Source organism: Sorex araneus, chromosome 7 (genome assembly GCF_027595985.1).
Source record: "Sorex araneus isolate mSorAra2 chromosome 7, mSorAra2.pri, whole genome shotgun sequence".
NCBI classification, from domain to species: Eukaryota; Metazoa; Chordata; class Mammalia; order Eulipotyphla; family Soricidae; genus Sorex; species Sorex araneus.
In genome coordinates this window covers 58,945,990-58,961,450 of record NC_073308.1, presented here as the reverse complement: position 1 = coordinate 58,961,450, position 15,461 = coordinate 58,945,990, and the positions used below count along the sequence as shown (strand labels likewise).

Below are 15,461 nucleotides of genomic sequence, written 5' to 3'. Positions count from 1 at the left end.
TTTCCCGCTGCCAAGTTGGTTTATATTTAGTTTTCCCAGAATGTCACCCTGACCCCCTACTCAGTCCATGGTGCTATTAATGATCTTCTTTTTGTTTGTTTGTTTGTTTGTTTTCTTTTTGGGTCACACCCAGGGATGCACAGGGGTTACCCCTGGCTCTTCACTCAGGAATCACTCCTGGCAGTGCTCGGGGAACCATATGGGATGCTGGGATTTGAACCCGGGTGGGCCGAGTGCAAGGCAAATGCCCTACCTGCTGTGCTATCGCTCCAGCCCCTATTAATGATCTTCTTTGACCTTCTTAGCTTGGCGCGTGGCCTTTGTTCTGGGGTGGAGTCTCCTCCCAGGGTTCCAGCTGTGCTCTGGGCCTGGAATTCTGCCTCTCAGTGGTTTTCCAGGTGTCCTCAGATGAGTCATGCCCAATTGCCTTGTTAGGGCTCTTCTAGGGTCTGTTGATTTCCCCGGATACTCAACACCTTCCCCGCCCCTCCTTTCCCTCTTCCCCTAGGAAATCACTGCCTGCAGAGCTGAGTGCGGGGAAAGAATGTGATGAATATTAATGTAATCAAATATGCAAATCAACGCTTTTATTATTAGGATAAAAAATTGTGGGCGGTAATGTGGGGACGTGCTTGTCGTGCATTAAGTGGACTCCATTCCCAGCACCCCATATAGTTCCCTCCCCCGAGTTCCGCCAACAGTGCTCCCTGAGCACAGAGCCAGGAGTGAGCCCTGATCACCATTGAGTGTGGCCCGACCCCCACCCCTGAAAAAGAGTTAGTGCTCTTTCTGAAAGGAAACACTTTCGTGGACTAGGGGGCAGTCTGGTTCTCCGTTCATTGCTGGGGCTTGTGTGTGTAAGATATCATTCTCAGATATGATTTGTAACCTAAGGTGGGATTATTTATATAAGGTTACTTGCTAACCACTTTCATGGTCTTAAAAAATCTTTTAGCATTAATGACTTAGAGGAAACCAAGTTGCACATAAACGCAAAACTTGTCAAGTTTCTCCATCTTGAACTGAGAAGAATTGCATCCTCAGAAAGGCAAAGAAATTTCTATGCATGCCCTCAATCCAATAAATACACTCCTTGAGTTTTCTTTGAAGGCTTTTTCATTTAGAACAAAACAAAAAAAAACCCAAACCCCTTTGCCTTTCAGGAACAGTTTTATTTCCTGGGTGGATCCCCAAGGGGCAGAGAGGCTTGTAGAACTGCGCTGTTTTGCTGTTAAAGAAATTTGCATTTGTGTGTCCGCCCCTCACCCCCCGCTGCCTGAATGAATAACTAAGAAAATACATCTCTTCTCCCATCGCGCCGCCCCAGAGGAAGTCTGTGCTCGGGTGCTCAGCCGAGAATCTAAATTTGAACTTTTCCTAGTGAGAAGACGTCTGCCTAGTTCTCCTCCTAGAATCTCTTCCCCCACCCTCCGCCTCTGTCCGTTTGCTCCGCTCGCGGCTTTGCACCCCTCGCCGGAGCCCCCCGCGCTGTCCGCGTTTTAGCCCGGGAGACCGTGCACCGTGCCCGGTGCTCACCGTGCGCGCACCTCGTGGCCAGGGCTTGGAGCTGCCCAGCACGCGAGCCGGGGAACAGCTGACTGCTGACTCAGAGGGGAGAAGCAGCCACCCACGAATCTGCTCGCAGCTCGCTGCTGCATCCCTATCCCAGAATCCCTTGCTGGGTTTGCTGCAGTCTTTTTTCAAGAGACGCTGAGTGGGGGAAAGGAAAAAAAAAAAAAAAAGATGTCCTGGAAAAGAGAGATTGATTGGTTTGAATGCCGAGAGGGGTCTCCCACTTGTTAATGACCCAGAAACATTGCCGCCGACTTTGCTGCGTCTCCCTCCTTTCCTCCATTTGTCTCTTTCTCTCTTCGGGCTCATCACTGCCTAGAGCGGAAGATAATGCTGGGCTGCTGATGATGGCTGCGCTGCATGGTAGGGAATTTGAACCTGTCTCTTTTGCATGGTGCTTCCCAACTTGAGATCTATTTTTCCCCCCCTTTCCTAGCAGAAATGTGCATTGTTCTTGTGGGATTGCGGGGAGCTGCCGCGACAGGTCGGGGAAGATTTAATTCATTGCCTTGTGGATTCGTGTGTCTGCAGAAATGGGCTGGTCCTAACTGTTCGGGTTGCTTAAATGTGCCAGGTGGATGGATAACATCTCTCCTTTCTGCCTTTTTTCTCTTCTCCCTCCTTCAATCGTGGTGATGCTGCATGTTGTCTAACTAGAGGAGAGAGGCGGACCCACTCTTTGCCTAAACAAAGGGACCAAATTAACCAGAACGGAAAGTGAACGCTATTCAAGTTACTAATGTGGTCTGCCTAGATTTTAAATTTTTACTTGTCTATTCCAGTGTGTCTTTGGGCTCATTTTAATCAGAAGAGCCCTCCCTCCCTGTGCTGTGAAATAGAAATATTTCCCCCCCTTGGTGTTGGGTTTAAAGGTAGGGATGAAATATTTTATTTTCAGGATTTCTTCCTAGACACCCCACGGTGAAGAAGAATACAGGATCTGACCCTTCCCCCACCCTACCCTCGGTTAGAATACCGACTTTAGTGTGGCGATTCCCAGTTACCATTCATTCATAATGCATGACTCGACCCTTTGAATTTTGAAAGCCATTGATGATCGGTGGATATGTTGGGGCTGATTTGGGTTTTTCCTAGTTCCTTGCCCCCTGCCTTTGAAAAGTAGTCAGATCGGGTGGAGTTCAATGGTAGCATGCACAGAAAGGAGAGGGGAAATAAAAACCCTTGGTGGACAGTGGCTTTGCTTCCTGAGACAGCCCATCTTCCTTTTTGCATCCAAAGGCTTTTCGTACCAGTATGCCACACCCTGTGGCTGTTCTTTATTTTGGGGGCCCAGAAACACAAGTCAGAAGGAAATTTATTTTAAGCTGAAAACTCGCTGGTAATCAATGGTCCGATGATCTGTTCTCGCTGAAGAACAGATTTCACTGTCAGAGCTTTTAGGGCACAGCTCTCGATTCAGAATGAGACATTTAAACATTATTAGTTTATTTCTTTGGCTTAGATCCTGTTATGGCAGCTTTATTTCTAAAAAAAAAACCAAAAAAGTTGTCATTTTTTGAGATGTAAGAAATCCATTTGTTGGCCCAAAACCTTTAGTGGGCTTCTTAAGCATTAGGATTCAGTCCTCCCTGGCAGGAACCTGCTTCCCGGGGCCTTTCACTGTTTTGGGAGATGCCCCAGAAGCATCTCACCCAGCCGGCTGCAGCGTTTAATGCTTCCGCCCCCCCCTCCTGAGCCAGTGCACAATGAGAAGTTTCCTGTGTGCCGCTGGGGCTGAGAAAGCAGATCCCCTGCGCTGGGGGAGCTCGGGCCCTACTTCAGCCTCCTGGACCGATGAAGTGATTTGCATGGAAAAGCTTGAAGCAGAGCACAAACCGGCCCCTGGATGGAAGGCTTTTTGAAAGAGGAGGGCATGTGACACATGGCTAATAATAAAAGCTGCAAACATTTTCAGCAGTTATTGTACTCCCAGGATGGCGCTTATGTCCAGTAAGCAAAACTAACAGGATTTTTTTTTTTTTGCCTGCAAAATAAAGTGAGGGGGAAAAAAGACTCTTTCTTTGTCTTATTAAGAAATGAAAATGTCCTCCTCCATTTGGGTATCTGCGGGTAGTGATTTTTGTAAAGTTCCTTACAACTTACTTTTATCTTGTAATTAAGAAGGAAAAAAATAAAATGAAAGAGCAAGCAATTTTTCACAATTCAAGTAAGCTTATTTTGTTTTTACTTTCCTTTTTCCTTTTTTTTTTTTTTGTTTTTTTTTTGTTTTTTTGGACCACACCCAGTTGAACTCAGGTCTTATTCCTGGCTCATTATTCAGGGATTATTCTTGGGACTGGGGTGCTGGGGATTGAATGTGGGTTAGCCAAGTACAATTCAACTGCCTTCCCCCCTGTCCTATCTGTCTGGCCCAGGAAGCTTAATTATTAGACTCAACTGTGCCTGCTTTTCATTCTGTAAGATCAAGCAGACTCTCACCAACTATTTGTGTTTTATTAAACTGTGCAAAAGAGAAATACATTCAAACTTTAAAGCATTTACAATGCTTTACAAACTATTTACAATTGTAAATTGTAAAACTATTTACAATTGTAAATTTTTTTTCTTTTTTAAAAAAATGTGCTTGATGGGTCTGGAGCAATAGCACAGCAGGTAGGGTGTTTGCCTTGCAAGTTGGCCAACCTGGTTCGATTCCCAGCATCCCATATTGTCCCCTGAGCACCGCCAGGGGTGATTCCTGAGTGCAGAGCCAGGTGTAACCCCTGAGCATTGCTGGGTGTGACCCAAAAAGAAAAACAAAATGTGCTTGAATTACATCTAATTCTTATAACATTCTGATTTGGTTTGGGGGTCACACCCAGCCCTGCTGAGGACCATATGGGGTGCCAAAGATTGAACCCCAATACAAGGCAAGCACCCTGCATGCTCTACTATCTCTCCATCCCCCAACATTGTGATTTTTGAGAAGTAAACATTTGGAGATTTTTAAGATTTTATTTTATATTGGGGGACATTCCCAGTGGTGCTGGGGGCCCCAGGTCTGCACCCAGAGATGTTTGGGGGACCATGTAGTGCCAGGATGGAACCAGGGTCATTTGCAAACACAAGGCAAGCACCTCAATCCCTGTACTGTCTCTCCAGCCCTGGAATGTCCTTGCTTTAATGTGGGAGCCCACCCAGAATGTCGGGGAGCTGTTCCAGTGGTCAAACCCAACGTCTCACACATGTGGGATGTGTGCTCTAACACTCAAGTCACCTCTCTGACCCACCTGTAAGAACATTAAAAAAAAATCCTTAATATGGGCCAGAGTCATAGTACAGCAGGTAGGGGTCTTGCCTTGTTCTCGGCCAACTGGGGTAGATACCAAGCATCCCAGTCATCCCCCAAGCTTGCCAGGAGTGATCCCTGAATGCAGAGCCAGGAGTAAACCCTCGGTACTCCTGTATGTGGCCCCAAAATGAAAAAAAAAATTCAGATACCATCTTTGCCCCTTTGTAATTTGTAGTAGTTTTGCTCTGGGCTCTATCAGGCCAGAATGACAGGCCGAAGTGATAGTCTAGCAGGTAGGGCGGTTTGCCTTGCACACGGCTGACCCAGGTTTGATCCCCGGCATCACGGTCCCCCAAGCACGCCAGGAGTAATCCCTGAGTGCAGAGCCCGGAGTAACCCCTGAGCATGGATGGGTGTGGCCCAATAACCAAAAAAAAAAACCAAGAATGGGCTGTTTCATGGGCTTGGCTTGTTGGCTGCACATCTCTGAATGGAGCAGACCAAATTTCCTTCTAACATTTAGATGTTGAAATTTGACCAGATTTGGGGTGGGGAAAGAGCAGAGGAGAATCAAGAGCCCTGTGAATAGAGTCAGATAGCATCATTGAAGGAAACATTAACGAAAGCTTTTTGCATCATCCTTCCAGCCTCGCCGGCTTCAGTCTCTTCTGCATCCAGACTCTACCCCACATCCCTCCCATTGAGTGCTTCTCAGTATTCCGCTTGAAAACGTATTAATTTAGTTTTAAAAAAAAGTTATTCCAATTAGTACTGTTAAATGGTGGGGCTGCTCTCACCAGGGCTGTCTTTACAATTCTCCTGGGGGATACTTTCCTCTCCCCTCCTCTTGTTGCCTCCTCCCACCCCTGCCTCTGCACAAAGTCCTCCCCTACACCCCCCTCCTCCCCCCGCCCCATGTTGCCCTTGAGGAAAGCACGGAAGGAGACTTGGCGACATGATGGATGTCCCAGGGGACTCTCACATGACTGTCACTTAGGCTGGCCACTGAACACGCCAGCACACAGACCCAGCCTTCTGCAGCTTGAAAACCCCACGCAGGGCCAGAGTGAATGTACAGTGGATAAGGTGCTTGCTCCAAACGCAGGTGGCCCATGTGCCATCCCTGGCAGCCTGTTTGGTTTCTGGAGCCCCACCAGGAGTGATCCCTGAGTGTCATGGAGTGTGGCCCAAAACCAACAGAAAACAAAAACCACTGTCTGTCACTGTCATTCCGTTGCTCATCGATTTGCTCGAGTGGGCACCAGTAACGTCTCCATTGTAAGACTTGTTACTGTTTTTGGCATACCGAATATGCCACGGGTACCTTGCCAGGCTCTGCTGTGCAGGCGAGATACCGGTAGCTTGCCGGTCTCTCCGAGAGGGACGGAGGAATCGAACCTGGGTCGGCCATGTGCAAGGCAAATGCCCTACCTGCTGTACTATAGCTCCAGCCCAAGAAAACAAAAATGAACTAAAGAAAGCCCCAGGCAGGCTGGAGGGAGAGTATAGGAGGTGAGCCGCTTGCCTTGCATGCTATCGACCCTGGTTCAAATCCCCATCACTGCATATGGTCCTCTGAGCACAGCTAGGAGTGAACACTGGGCTATGAGTAACCCCTGAGCACTGCCTGGTGTGTCTCTCCCCCAAAAAACCTGAAGCAGAGCTTAATAACTCACTACTCTATGAGGTGAGGACTTTCCTGAGGACTCTCTGGACTTGCAGCCCCTCCATCCCTTCCATTAAGTGGGTAGAGACGGGGGAAATGGGATAAATGCCATGAAGACCTGTTGAGGGCTTAGCTTAACATCATCTTACTTGGCAGCCAGAGCAACAGTACAGTGGGCAAGGAGCTTGCCTTACATGTGCCTGGCCTGGGTTCGATCCTCGGCATCCCATAGGATCCCACCATAGGATCCCATAGGATCCACTGGGAGTGATCCCTGAGTGCAGAGCCAGGAGGAAGCCCTGAGCATTGCTGGGTTGGGCCTTTCCTCCCCACCCTAACAACAACAGCAAATCATCTACCTTGGGGACTAGGAAGACGAGACAGGAGGTGGGGTACCCACCCCAGAATCGCCCATTGTGTGACCCTGGTGACCCTGACCACAGTCCCTGAGCAGCGACACCCTCAGTGCCTAGTTCTGAACGAATTCGGCTTGGTTGGCTGAGTATTACCTATAGGTGCCCCAGGACCCCCCAAAAGGGCCCTGTGCCCCCCAATCAATTTCCTTCTGGCAAAACCCAGCAATCTTGGGAAGCTGTTCAGAAAGGCTTTGAAATAAGAGGCTCCTCGGGATTGTTGGGGACATCAGTTCAGGGGGAGGGGCCTGGAGCGTCCCCATACACACCCTCCCTCGTACACTCACCTACACACCAACTGACTGCCAAGGCCTTGAACGGACAAATCAGCCCATTGGGGAGAGAGGCTGAGGGAACTGGAAGTAGGTCACCCTGTTTCACGCCTCTTCGGTGCCCTCTTTTCTTTCTTAGCACCGAGTTCTGAGTCCCAGGGCGCCGGCCGCTGCAGGCGAATGACAGCATGCTCCTAAGTTTCACAGTCAAGAAGAGTTTGTTTCTTTCATCATATTGTAACCTGTGCTTTGCTCTCAATCTATCCTGACGGGGAAAAGCTGCCCGAGTTACAGGTCTTTCTACCGTGTCAGGGTTTCCTCTCTGCAAGTATAACAGAAGAGCCTTACCATCCTGGGTAGCTGATCTTAACCTGCCTACCAGTGCAGGAAATGCTTTTAAATGGCCCCGTATCGATGAATTCAGCAATTTGAAGCAGCAACAAAGGGGTGACCCAGAGAAGTCAGAGAATAGTACAGGGGTGAAGGCGCTTTGCCTTGCACATGCTGATCCCGCTTCTATCCCTGGCGCGGAAAATGGTTCTCTGAGCTCTGCCAGGAGTCATCCCTGAGCACAGAGCGAGGAGTAAGCCCCGAGCATAGCCAGGTCTGATCCGACCTTCCTATCCCCATGTTTAGTTCACATAGAGATGAGATCTAGGCGCATATGCTGCCTGAGCCCATGTGCTGCTTGTGCCCACCTGGCCGAGCACATGTGGTGGCCGAGCACATGTGTCACCCACATCTCCCCCCTTGAGATGTGTACTTTCATGCTTTTGTGTCCAGTGCTAGGATGTGTGTAGAGCTTCCTCCACCCATGGAGAAGCCCGCATTCTCTCTTGAGCGCGTTACTCCTACTGTTCTTCTTTTCCATTTGTCCTTTCCTCCTTTCTTCAAAATAAAATCTGTTACTTCAAAAAAAAAAAAGAAATGAGATCTAATGTCTTTTTTTTTTTCTTTTTGGGTCACACCCGGCGATGCACAGGGGTTACTCCTGGCTCTGCACTCAGGAATTACTCCTGGCGGTGCTCAGGGGACCATACGGGATGCTGGGAATCAAACCCGGGTCAGCCACGTGCAAGGCAAATGCCCTACCCGCTGTGCTATCACTCCAGCCCCGAGATCTAATGTCTTTTGCCTGACGCAGAATCAAATTCTTGCTTCTTACCCACAAATCTTCTGGGGGGAATGGGGTGGAGGGGGTTGGTGGTGTTTGAGCCATACCTGGTGGTACTTAGGGGCTATTCTTGACTTCGTGCTTGAGTGACCCTTGGCAGTGCTCCAGGGGGACCATAAGTGATGGATTTTAACTGGGGGGTCAGTGGCTTGCAGGGCTTTAAGGCCTTAAGGTCTGTACTCTGCCTCTAGTCCAGCCCAACTCATTTTCTCCTACTGTTCTCCTCTCAGAAAGTGCTCTCTCCATTCGACTTTATGCTCCTGTCCCCCTTCTGCCCTCTCTTACCATGTCTCAGCACTAAAGCATTGGAATGGTTTTCTGGCCAAACTGGTATGCTTTGGGGTGGAAATAATGGTCTCAACCTCCGAGTTGTGACACATCTCTCCTATGAAGTTCTTTTCCACTTAGTTGTCATTTCCAAGTGGGGAAAGATTGGAGCGAGCGAGCCAGGAAAAATACCGGCGCTGACACGAGGGAAGAAATGCTGAGTAGAACTGTTGTGTGCCCAGGGATTTGGTGTGTCATTGCTGCCTCGTTTGTACCCACAGCAGGCGAGCCATTTGGGTCACACAAGTTGTGTGTTTTTTGTTGGCCAGCACCACTATTAATAAATTCCTATGTCAACCAGTTTTTCATTTCTCTGCCTGTTCATTTTCCGTGATGGCTTTCCTGGCATTTGTGAGTGTGTTAAGTGTGTCCCCAAATATTTACCTTCCGGGAGATGACGGATGTTGTTGAAAGAGATTAGACTGTGGACAAGCAGGTACTCTGGGAGGTCAAGTGAAAATACTCCTGTGACCTTTGCCATGGAGCGGTGGGGGCCACTCTGTTCTGATACAGCCTGGAGCTCATCCCGGATGGGTCCGGGGAGATAACTCCCAAATCAGGCCACAGTCTGAAACCCCGAGGGGCTTGGGTTTGATCGCTGACACCGCATGGCTCCCCAGTCATGCCAGCTGTGCCCATGTAGGTCCCCTCAGCACCGTGGGGATGCCCGATGGCCCCCATGGCCACATTGCCAGGCCTGAGCATTGAACTATTGACCCAGTAGATTGATTATCGCTGGGTGTGACTCTCAGAACCCCTGAGCACTGTTTGGGAGATTCCCCCTGAAAAATGAATAATAATGATAATATTGGTAGTAGTAATATGTTTCACAAAACCAGACATAGCTCTCGGTGCCAGGACTCTGCAGGAAGCAGTTGAAGAGTCTTCATGATATGCTAGTGGTGTTCAGAGAGATTGAAGAAGCAATTGAAGATCCCTCATGATATGCTAGTGGGGTGGGGGCAGAGACAGTGTGCAAAATGAATACATCGCAGGTGAGCAGAGGGCCGGAGCAATAATATAGTGGGTAGGGAGCTTGCCTTGCACGAGATATACCCGTGCAAGGTTCGATCCTCCGCATCCCATACAGTCCCCTGAGCACTGCAGGTGTAATTCCTGGGTGCAGAGCCAGGAGTAACCCCTGAGCATTGCCTGGTGTGTGCCTCCCCCCCAAAAAATTTTTTTTGTTTTGTTTTGTTTTGTTTTGTTTTGCTTTGCTTTTTGGGTCACACCCAGCAATGCACAGGGGTTACTCCTGGCGGTGCTCAGGGGACCATATGGGGTGCTGGGATTCGAACCCGGGTTGGCCGCATGCAAGGCAAACGCCCTACCCGCTGTGCTATCACTCCAGCCCCAACCGCCCAAAAAAAATATTTAGAAAGAAGTTGAGGAGAGGAAATAGATTCAGGGCAGCAAACAGCAAGAGCTGAGGGTGTGGGGCCAAGTTTCACTGTTGAATATGATTCTGAAAGTCCTGTGCCTCTTCAGGTGGAGAAGGGAAATGCTCGCACAGAGGCGTGTGGAGTGAGTGCTGTGTGGGGCCATGTAGCTTGTGGCTGCAGGTTCTCCACAGTGGCCTGCCCGAGCCTCCACACATCTCCCACCGTTGGTTCACATCAGCCTCACGAATGTTGCAGTTCATGTGGTAAGATAACCCTGCCTCTGCTGCTCTGTCAGTTCCTGGTGCTCAATCCTGCATCTAAAAAGCGTCCTGGGGCTGGAGCCATAGCACAGCGGGTAGGGTGTTTGCCTTGCACACGGCTGACCCGAGTTCGATTCCCAACATCCCATATGGTCCCCTGAGTACTGCCAGGAGTAATCCCTGAGTGCAGAGTCAGGAGTAACCCCTGTGCATCGCCAAAAAGAAAAAAAAAAAGAAAAAAAAGAATAAAAAATACAATACAATACAATACAATAAAAAGCATCCCAGTCCTCTGTAGACGAAGTGCACTGGTGTGCTTGCATGCCTGTCTCTCCAGAACTTAGTTTTGCAGCCGGAGAAGTGCCTTCTCTGCTTTATAATTATGTGTCTCTCTCTCTACTGGTTATTTGAGAAGGATCTTGGGCAATTCAGAAACCAAGATGGAGAAAAGAGAGCAGCCAAGAATCCAAATAAGTGTTTACTGGTTTTCTAATCAACAAGGCCAGGAACAGTGGTTGTTTCCAAATATTTTGATTAGAGACTGTCGTATATTTTGTGTATGTTCCTCATGGCATATGAAGACTGATCGGAAGTTCCCTGCGGGGCTCATTAGCACATTTTGTGCCTCTGTTTTCCTAAGCATATGTTCCCCTTAAGACAATTGTCTTCTTTTCGTAGGTAACCAGTTCTGTTGAAGGGATGCGCAGATCCTGGCAGTGTTTAGGGATCTCTGGGGGTTGGAGACCTTTTATATTCATTCTGGGGGTCCTGAAAGTCCAGATGGCTTCAATAGGTCACTTGTGAAAAAACGGTCATGATTTTAAATTAGTCATGATTTTAAATTAGTGTTAATGAGTAAAGTTAATTTGCCATATAAAGGAACACTGCTAACCAAGACTCACCCTCGACAGTCCCAATCATAAAACGAGACCCGTGTTGCTGAGAAATATCTGCTCAGGAGATTTTATTTAGTTAGCGTACATCATTTGATAAAAACAAATGTATTTTCCTTGCCCAAAATCTCAAAATTAGGGGTTTAAAAAAAAGTAAAATCCAATATGATGTTTTGCTTTTTTTTTTTTCTTTTTGAGTCACCCCCAACAATGCACAGGGGTTATTCCTGGCTCTACACTCAGGAATTACTCCTGGCAGTGCTGGGGGACCATATGGGATGCTGGGAATCGAACCCGAGTTGGCCGCGTGCAAGGTAAATGCCCTACCCACTGTGCTACCATTCCAGCCCCTGTTTTGTCTTTTTTTTTTTTTTTTTTTTTTTGCTTTTTGGGTCCCGCCCGGCTGTGCTCAGGGGTTACTCCTGGCTCTGCACTCAGGAATTACCCCTGGCAGTGCTCAGGGGACCATATGGGATGCTGGGAATCGAACCAGGTTGGCCGCGTGCAAGGCAAACGCCCTACCCACTGTGCTATCATTCCAGCCCCTGTTTTGCCTTTTTTAATACTCATCATGACTGATGATTTTAATGAGTGAAAAACATAGGATTGAAGAGGTAGTTCAGTGGGTAGGGAATGTACCTGCATGTGGTCAACCCAGATTCTATCCCTGGCTCATCCCCAGAACAGAGGCAGGAGTAAGCCCTGAACACTGCCAGCTGTCGTCCCCCAAAAAGTAACACAAACATTTTAAAGACTATTCAAAATAAAAATATTACAGAATGATTCCGAGTTCGAGGCTGTGCCAGTCTTACGTTGTTTGGTTTGTGGGCAAGAGTCCCACATGCTGTCCTATCTCTCCATCCCCAAATCATTCCAGTCTTAGCAGTCACTGAAGCAAGCACTTGATCTTTCTGATAAGGTACACACATGTGCGCATGCACACACAGACACACACCCAGTGGCGCACTCAGTTTAGTAGATTAGTAGTCTCCAGTTTGCCAGTTTCACAGAACACTTGACATCTGAGCTTCCAGTTCCCTGATGTTGCTGGACGGCCGGCGTGGGTAAGGTCTTTAACTCTCAGCTTCCTCTCTCAGGCAGATCCATCCCTCCCCTGCTCAGACAGTGGAGGGATGAGGGTCAAGAAATGCAGAGACGGGGGCGTGCTGGAGCATAGCACAGTGGGTAGGGCATTTGCCTTGCACACGGCCGACCCGGGTTCGATTCCCAGCATCCCATATGATCCCCTGAGCACCGCCAGGGATGATTCCTGAGTGCAGAGCCAGGAGTAACCCCTGAGCGTCGCTGGGTGTGGCCCAAAAAGCAAAAAAAGAAAGAAAGAAAGAAAAAGAAACACAGAGGGTGGGACTGGAGAGTATAGAGGGGTAGGGCTTGTCTCGAACACAACTGACCCAGGTTCAATCCCTGGCACTCCATATGTGGGTTCCCAGGCCCCACCAGGAGTGATCCCTGAGCCCGGAACCAGGAGTAAGCCCTGAGCACAGCCAGGTGTGTCCCCAAAACAAACATACAAAAAATGAAAAGAGGGGCTGGAGCAATAGCACAGCGGGTAGGGCATTTGCCTTGCACGCAGCCGATCCGAATTCGATTCCCAGCATCCCAAGGAGCTCTTGGAGTAATTCATGCGTGCAGAGCCAGGAGTAACCCCTGCGCATTGCCTGGTGTGACCCAAAAAAAGGAAAGAAAAAAAAGAGAAGAAAAGAAGAGAGTAAGCCAACATCTTAAGCCCGTAAGACAAGACCTAGGTTTAATTCAGTCCCCAAGTATGGTTCTCTGCTCTAATTCTTTCTTTCTCCCCTTTTCCTTCCACTTTGCGGTGGTAATTGATGACAGCAGGGAGGCGCTCACACATGTGCTTGTGGTGTGCTGTGGAGCAGAGGTGTCTGTGGGGTCTCTCTCTTGAAACGGTGCTTGCCTGGGGTTCACAGTGGCGCTCACATGTGCTCTCTGGGGATTGTGCTCCTGCATCTTCAGTCCCAGCGTTTGCTGGCGGGTACACACTTTTTACTGCGGTGCCCACACGTGGCTGTGATTTGTTGGAGATGGCATTACTCTGTGGGGGTGCTGGGCTCTGAGACAGCAGAGCCTCAGGGAGCATCCTTGAAGTATGTGGGAGGCACCAGGGATCAGACTCATGACCTCACGTTGGCAGGGCAGGTGCTTTTGCCGAGGAACCGTCCTGAGACTCCTCTGCTCTAGTTCTTCAGGGCAGCTCTACGCAAGTTAGGAGAGTGGTCAGAGAGATAGTACAGGACATATACAGGACATACGGTGCTCATCTTGCATGGAATTTCAGGCTTGAACTCTGGCATCAGGGATACTGAGTCTTGTGTGCAGAGCCAGGAATAAGCCCTGAGCACCACCAGGTGTGGCCCCAAAGCCTTATTTTTTTTTAAGTTTTATTTTTATAAGGTTGTTCACAATGACATAGTACACTCAGTATCCCAACACCAATCCCGGCACCATTACATCTTCCCACCACCATTACTTCAATTTTCCCAACCATCACCCAAGCCTGCCCCAATAGCAGGCCCTAAATAACTTATTTTGTGTTACTTGTTATGATTAATTCACTAAAAATGATCAAACAAGATTTCCTTAGAAGAAAGTGTGAAGATTGTTGTATCTCACCCTGGAGCTATTAAGCCCTTGGATAAGAGATTACTAACATGTTGTTGTGGGTTAAGTCTTGTGTGTTAGTATTTTCTTAATCGTCGTTGGTTACCTTCTACTTTACATCCCATCCAGTGTGGTGTGCTACTCTTGGTATATCAATGGTGTAGAGTATGAGATGTCTCTCCAGGAATTCTAAAATTTTGTTGGAGTTAAATTTTTAACTGGATGGTGACTTTGGGGTCTGATATTTATTTATGAGTCTCTGGACCATGGCTGGTTAATGAGCTTATATGACACTGGAAGCAGTTCATTGGCATGACTGCCAGGCTCCCAGAAGAACAGGGTGATGGAGGGAGGGAGGTCGCCCATCCCAACTACATGAGAGTTTGGAGATTTTGGTCACAAAACCTGCATACCTGAGCTTTTCAACAGATTCATTCCTGGATGAGGCTCGTCCAGGCCTCTGGAGTCTGGCCATGAGCATGGTGGCGATTGGGTTCTGGTGGTTTTCAGCTGCCAGGGCTCTGTTGGGGTTGGGGTCGGGGGACTCACTCTCCTCTCTCCGGGGTGCCCCGGATATGAGACTCAGCATGGCAGGGGGTCTGGAAGCATCTCTGCAGCTTGCTGATCTCTGAAGATTTATCTATGCGTCTCTCCCATAAACTATTTTTTCAAAAGAAAGTTGTAGAGATGCTGCTTCACAGCTGAACTAATGGCACGAGTGCTATTTGAATGTGATGCTCGTGGGAGTGTGTTTCCATGAGGTTCTGTTTCTTTTTTTTTTTTTTTTTGCTTTTTGGGTCACACCCGGCGATGCACAGGGATTACTCCTGGCGGTGCTCAGGGGACCATATGGGATGCTGGGAATCGAACCCGGGTCGGCCATATGCAAGGCAAACGCCCCACCCGCTGTGCTATTGCTTCAGCCCTGAGGTTCTGTTTCTTAATTATGCTCTTTGACGGACTCATCTCCAAGGTATCTTATGGGAAAATAGTGCGTTAGGTAGGGGACTAGACTCAAGTAAGTGAAAACAGAAGACTTCTCTTAACAGTTTTTTAAAAAGTGGAGTTACTTGGCCCCATCCTAACCCAGTCCCTGAGCTCTGTTGGGTGCAGCCTCTATAAAATGTTTTGTCCCTTGGTGGGATGAAAATAAGTCACTTATAGTTGGAGAGGAGAGTCTTCTTTAGATAGTGTGGAGGGTTTTTTTTTTTTAATTGTCTTTTGTTTAAATTTCTTTGGTTTGGGGGCAGTGCTCAGGGGTTACTCATGGCTTTGTAGTTAGGAATCACTCCTGGCAGTGCTCAGGGAACCATAACAGATGCCGGGAATAGAACCTGGGTTGGCCCCAAGCAAGGGAAGCACCCTACTACCGCTTCAGCCTTTTTCTTTTTTTCTTTTTTCTTTTTCTTTTTGGCTTTTCGGGTCACACCCAGCATTGCACAGGGGTTACTCCTGGATCATGCACTCAGGAATTACTTCTGGCGGTGCTGGGGGACCATATGGGATGCTGGGAATCAAACCCTGTCGGGCGCATGCAAGGCAAATACCCTACTCGCTGTGCTATCGCTCAGCCCCAACCTCTTTCTCTTTGGGGCTAGGGCAGAGGTAGGGGAAGAGTACTGGAGAGCTG

The 15,461-nt window shown here is 48.5% G+C and overlaps 1 protein-coding gene across 11 annotated transcripts in view; it reads left to right on the top strand.

The window, feature by feature from the left end:
- Positions 1-15,461, top strand: part of TRIM2 (tripartite motif containing 2) — a 164,765-nt gene that overhangs the window by 98,123 nt on the left and 51,181 nt on the right. Inside the window, exon 1 of one of the 11 annotated variants that reach the window (XM_055144773.1) lies at positions 1,652-1,935. The exons of 8 other annotated variants lie outside the window; for them this stretch is intronic. In XM_055144773.1, the coding sequence (XP_055000748.1) occupies positions 1,933-1,935 (3 nt within the window). In that variant the 5' untranslated portion in view covers positions 1,652-1,932. Of the gene's footprint in view, positions 1-1,651; positions 1,936-15,461 lie in introns of those variants that run through there. 2 more of the 11 variants (XM_055144772.1, XM_004606173.2) reach the window with 2 other exon arrangements.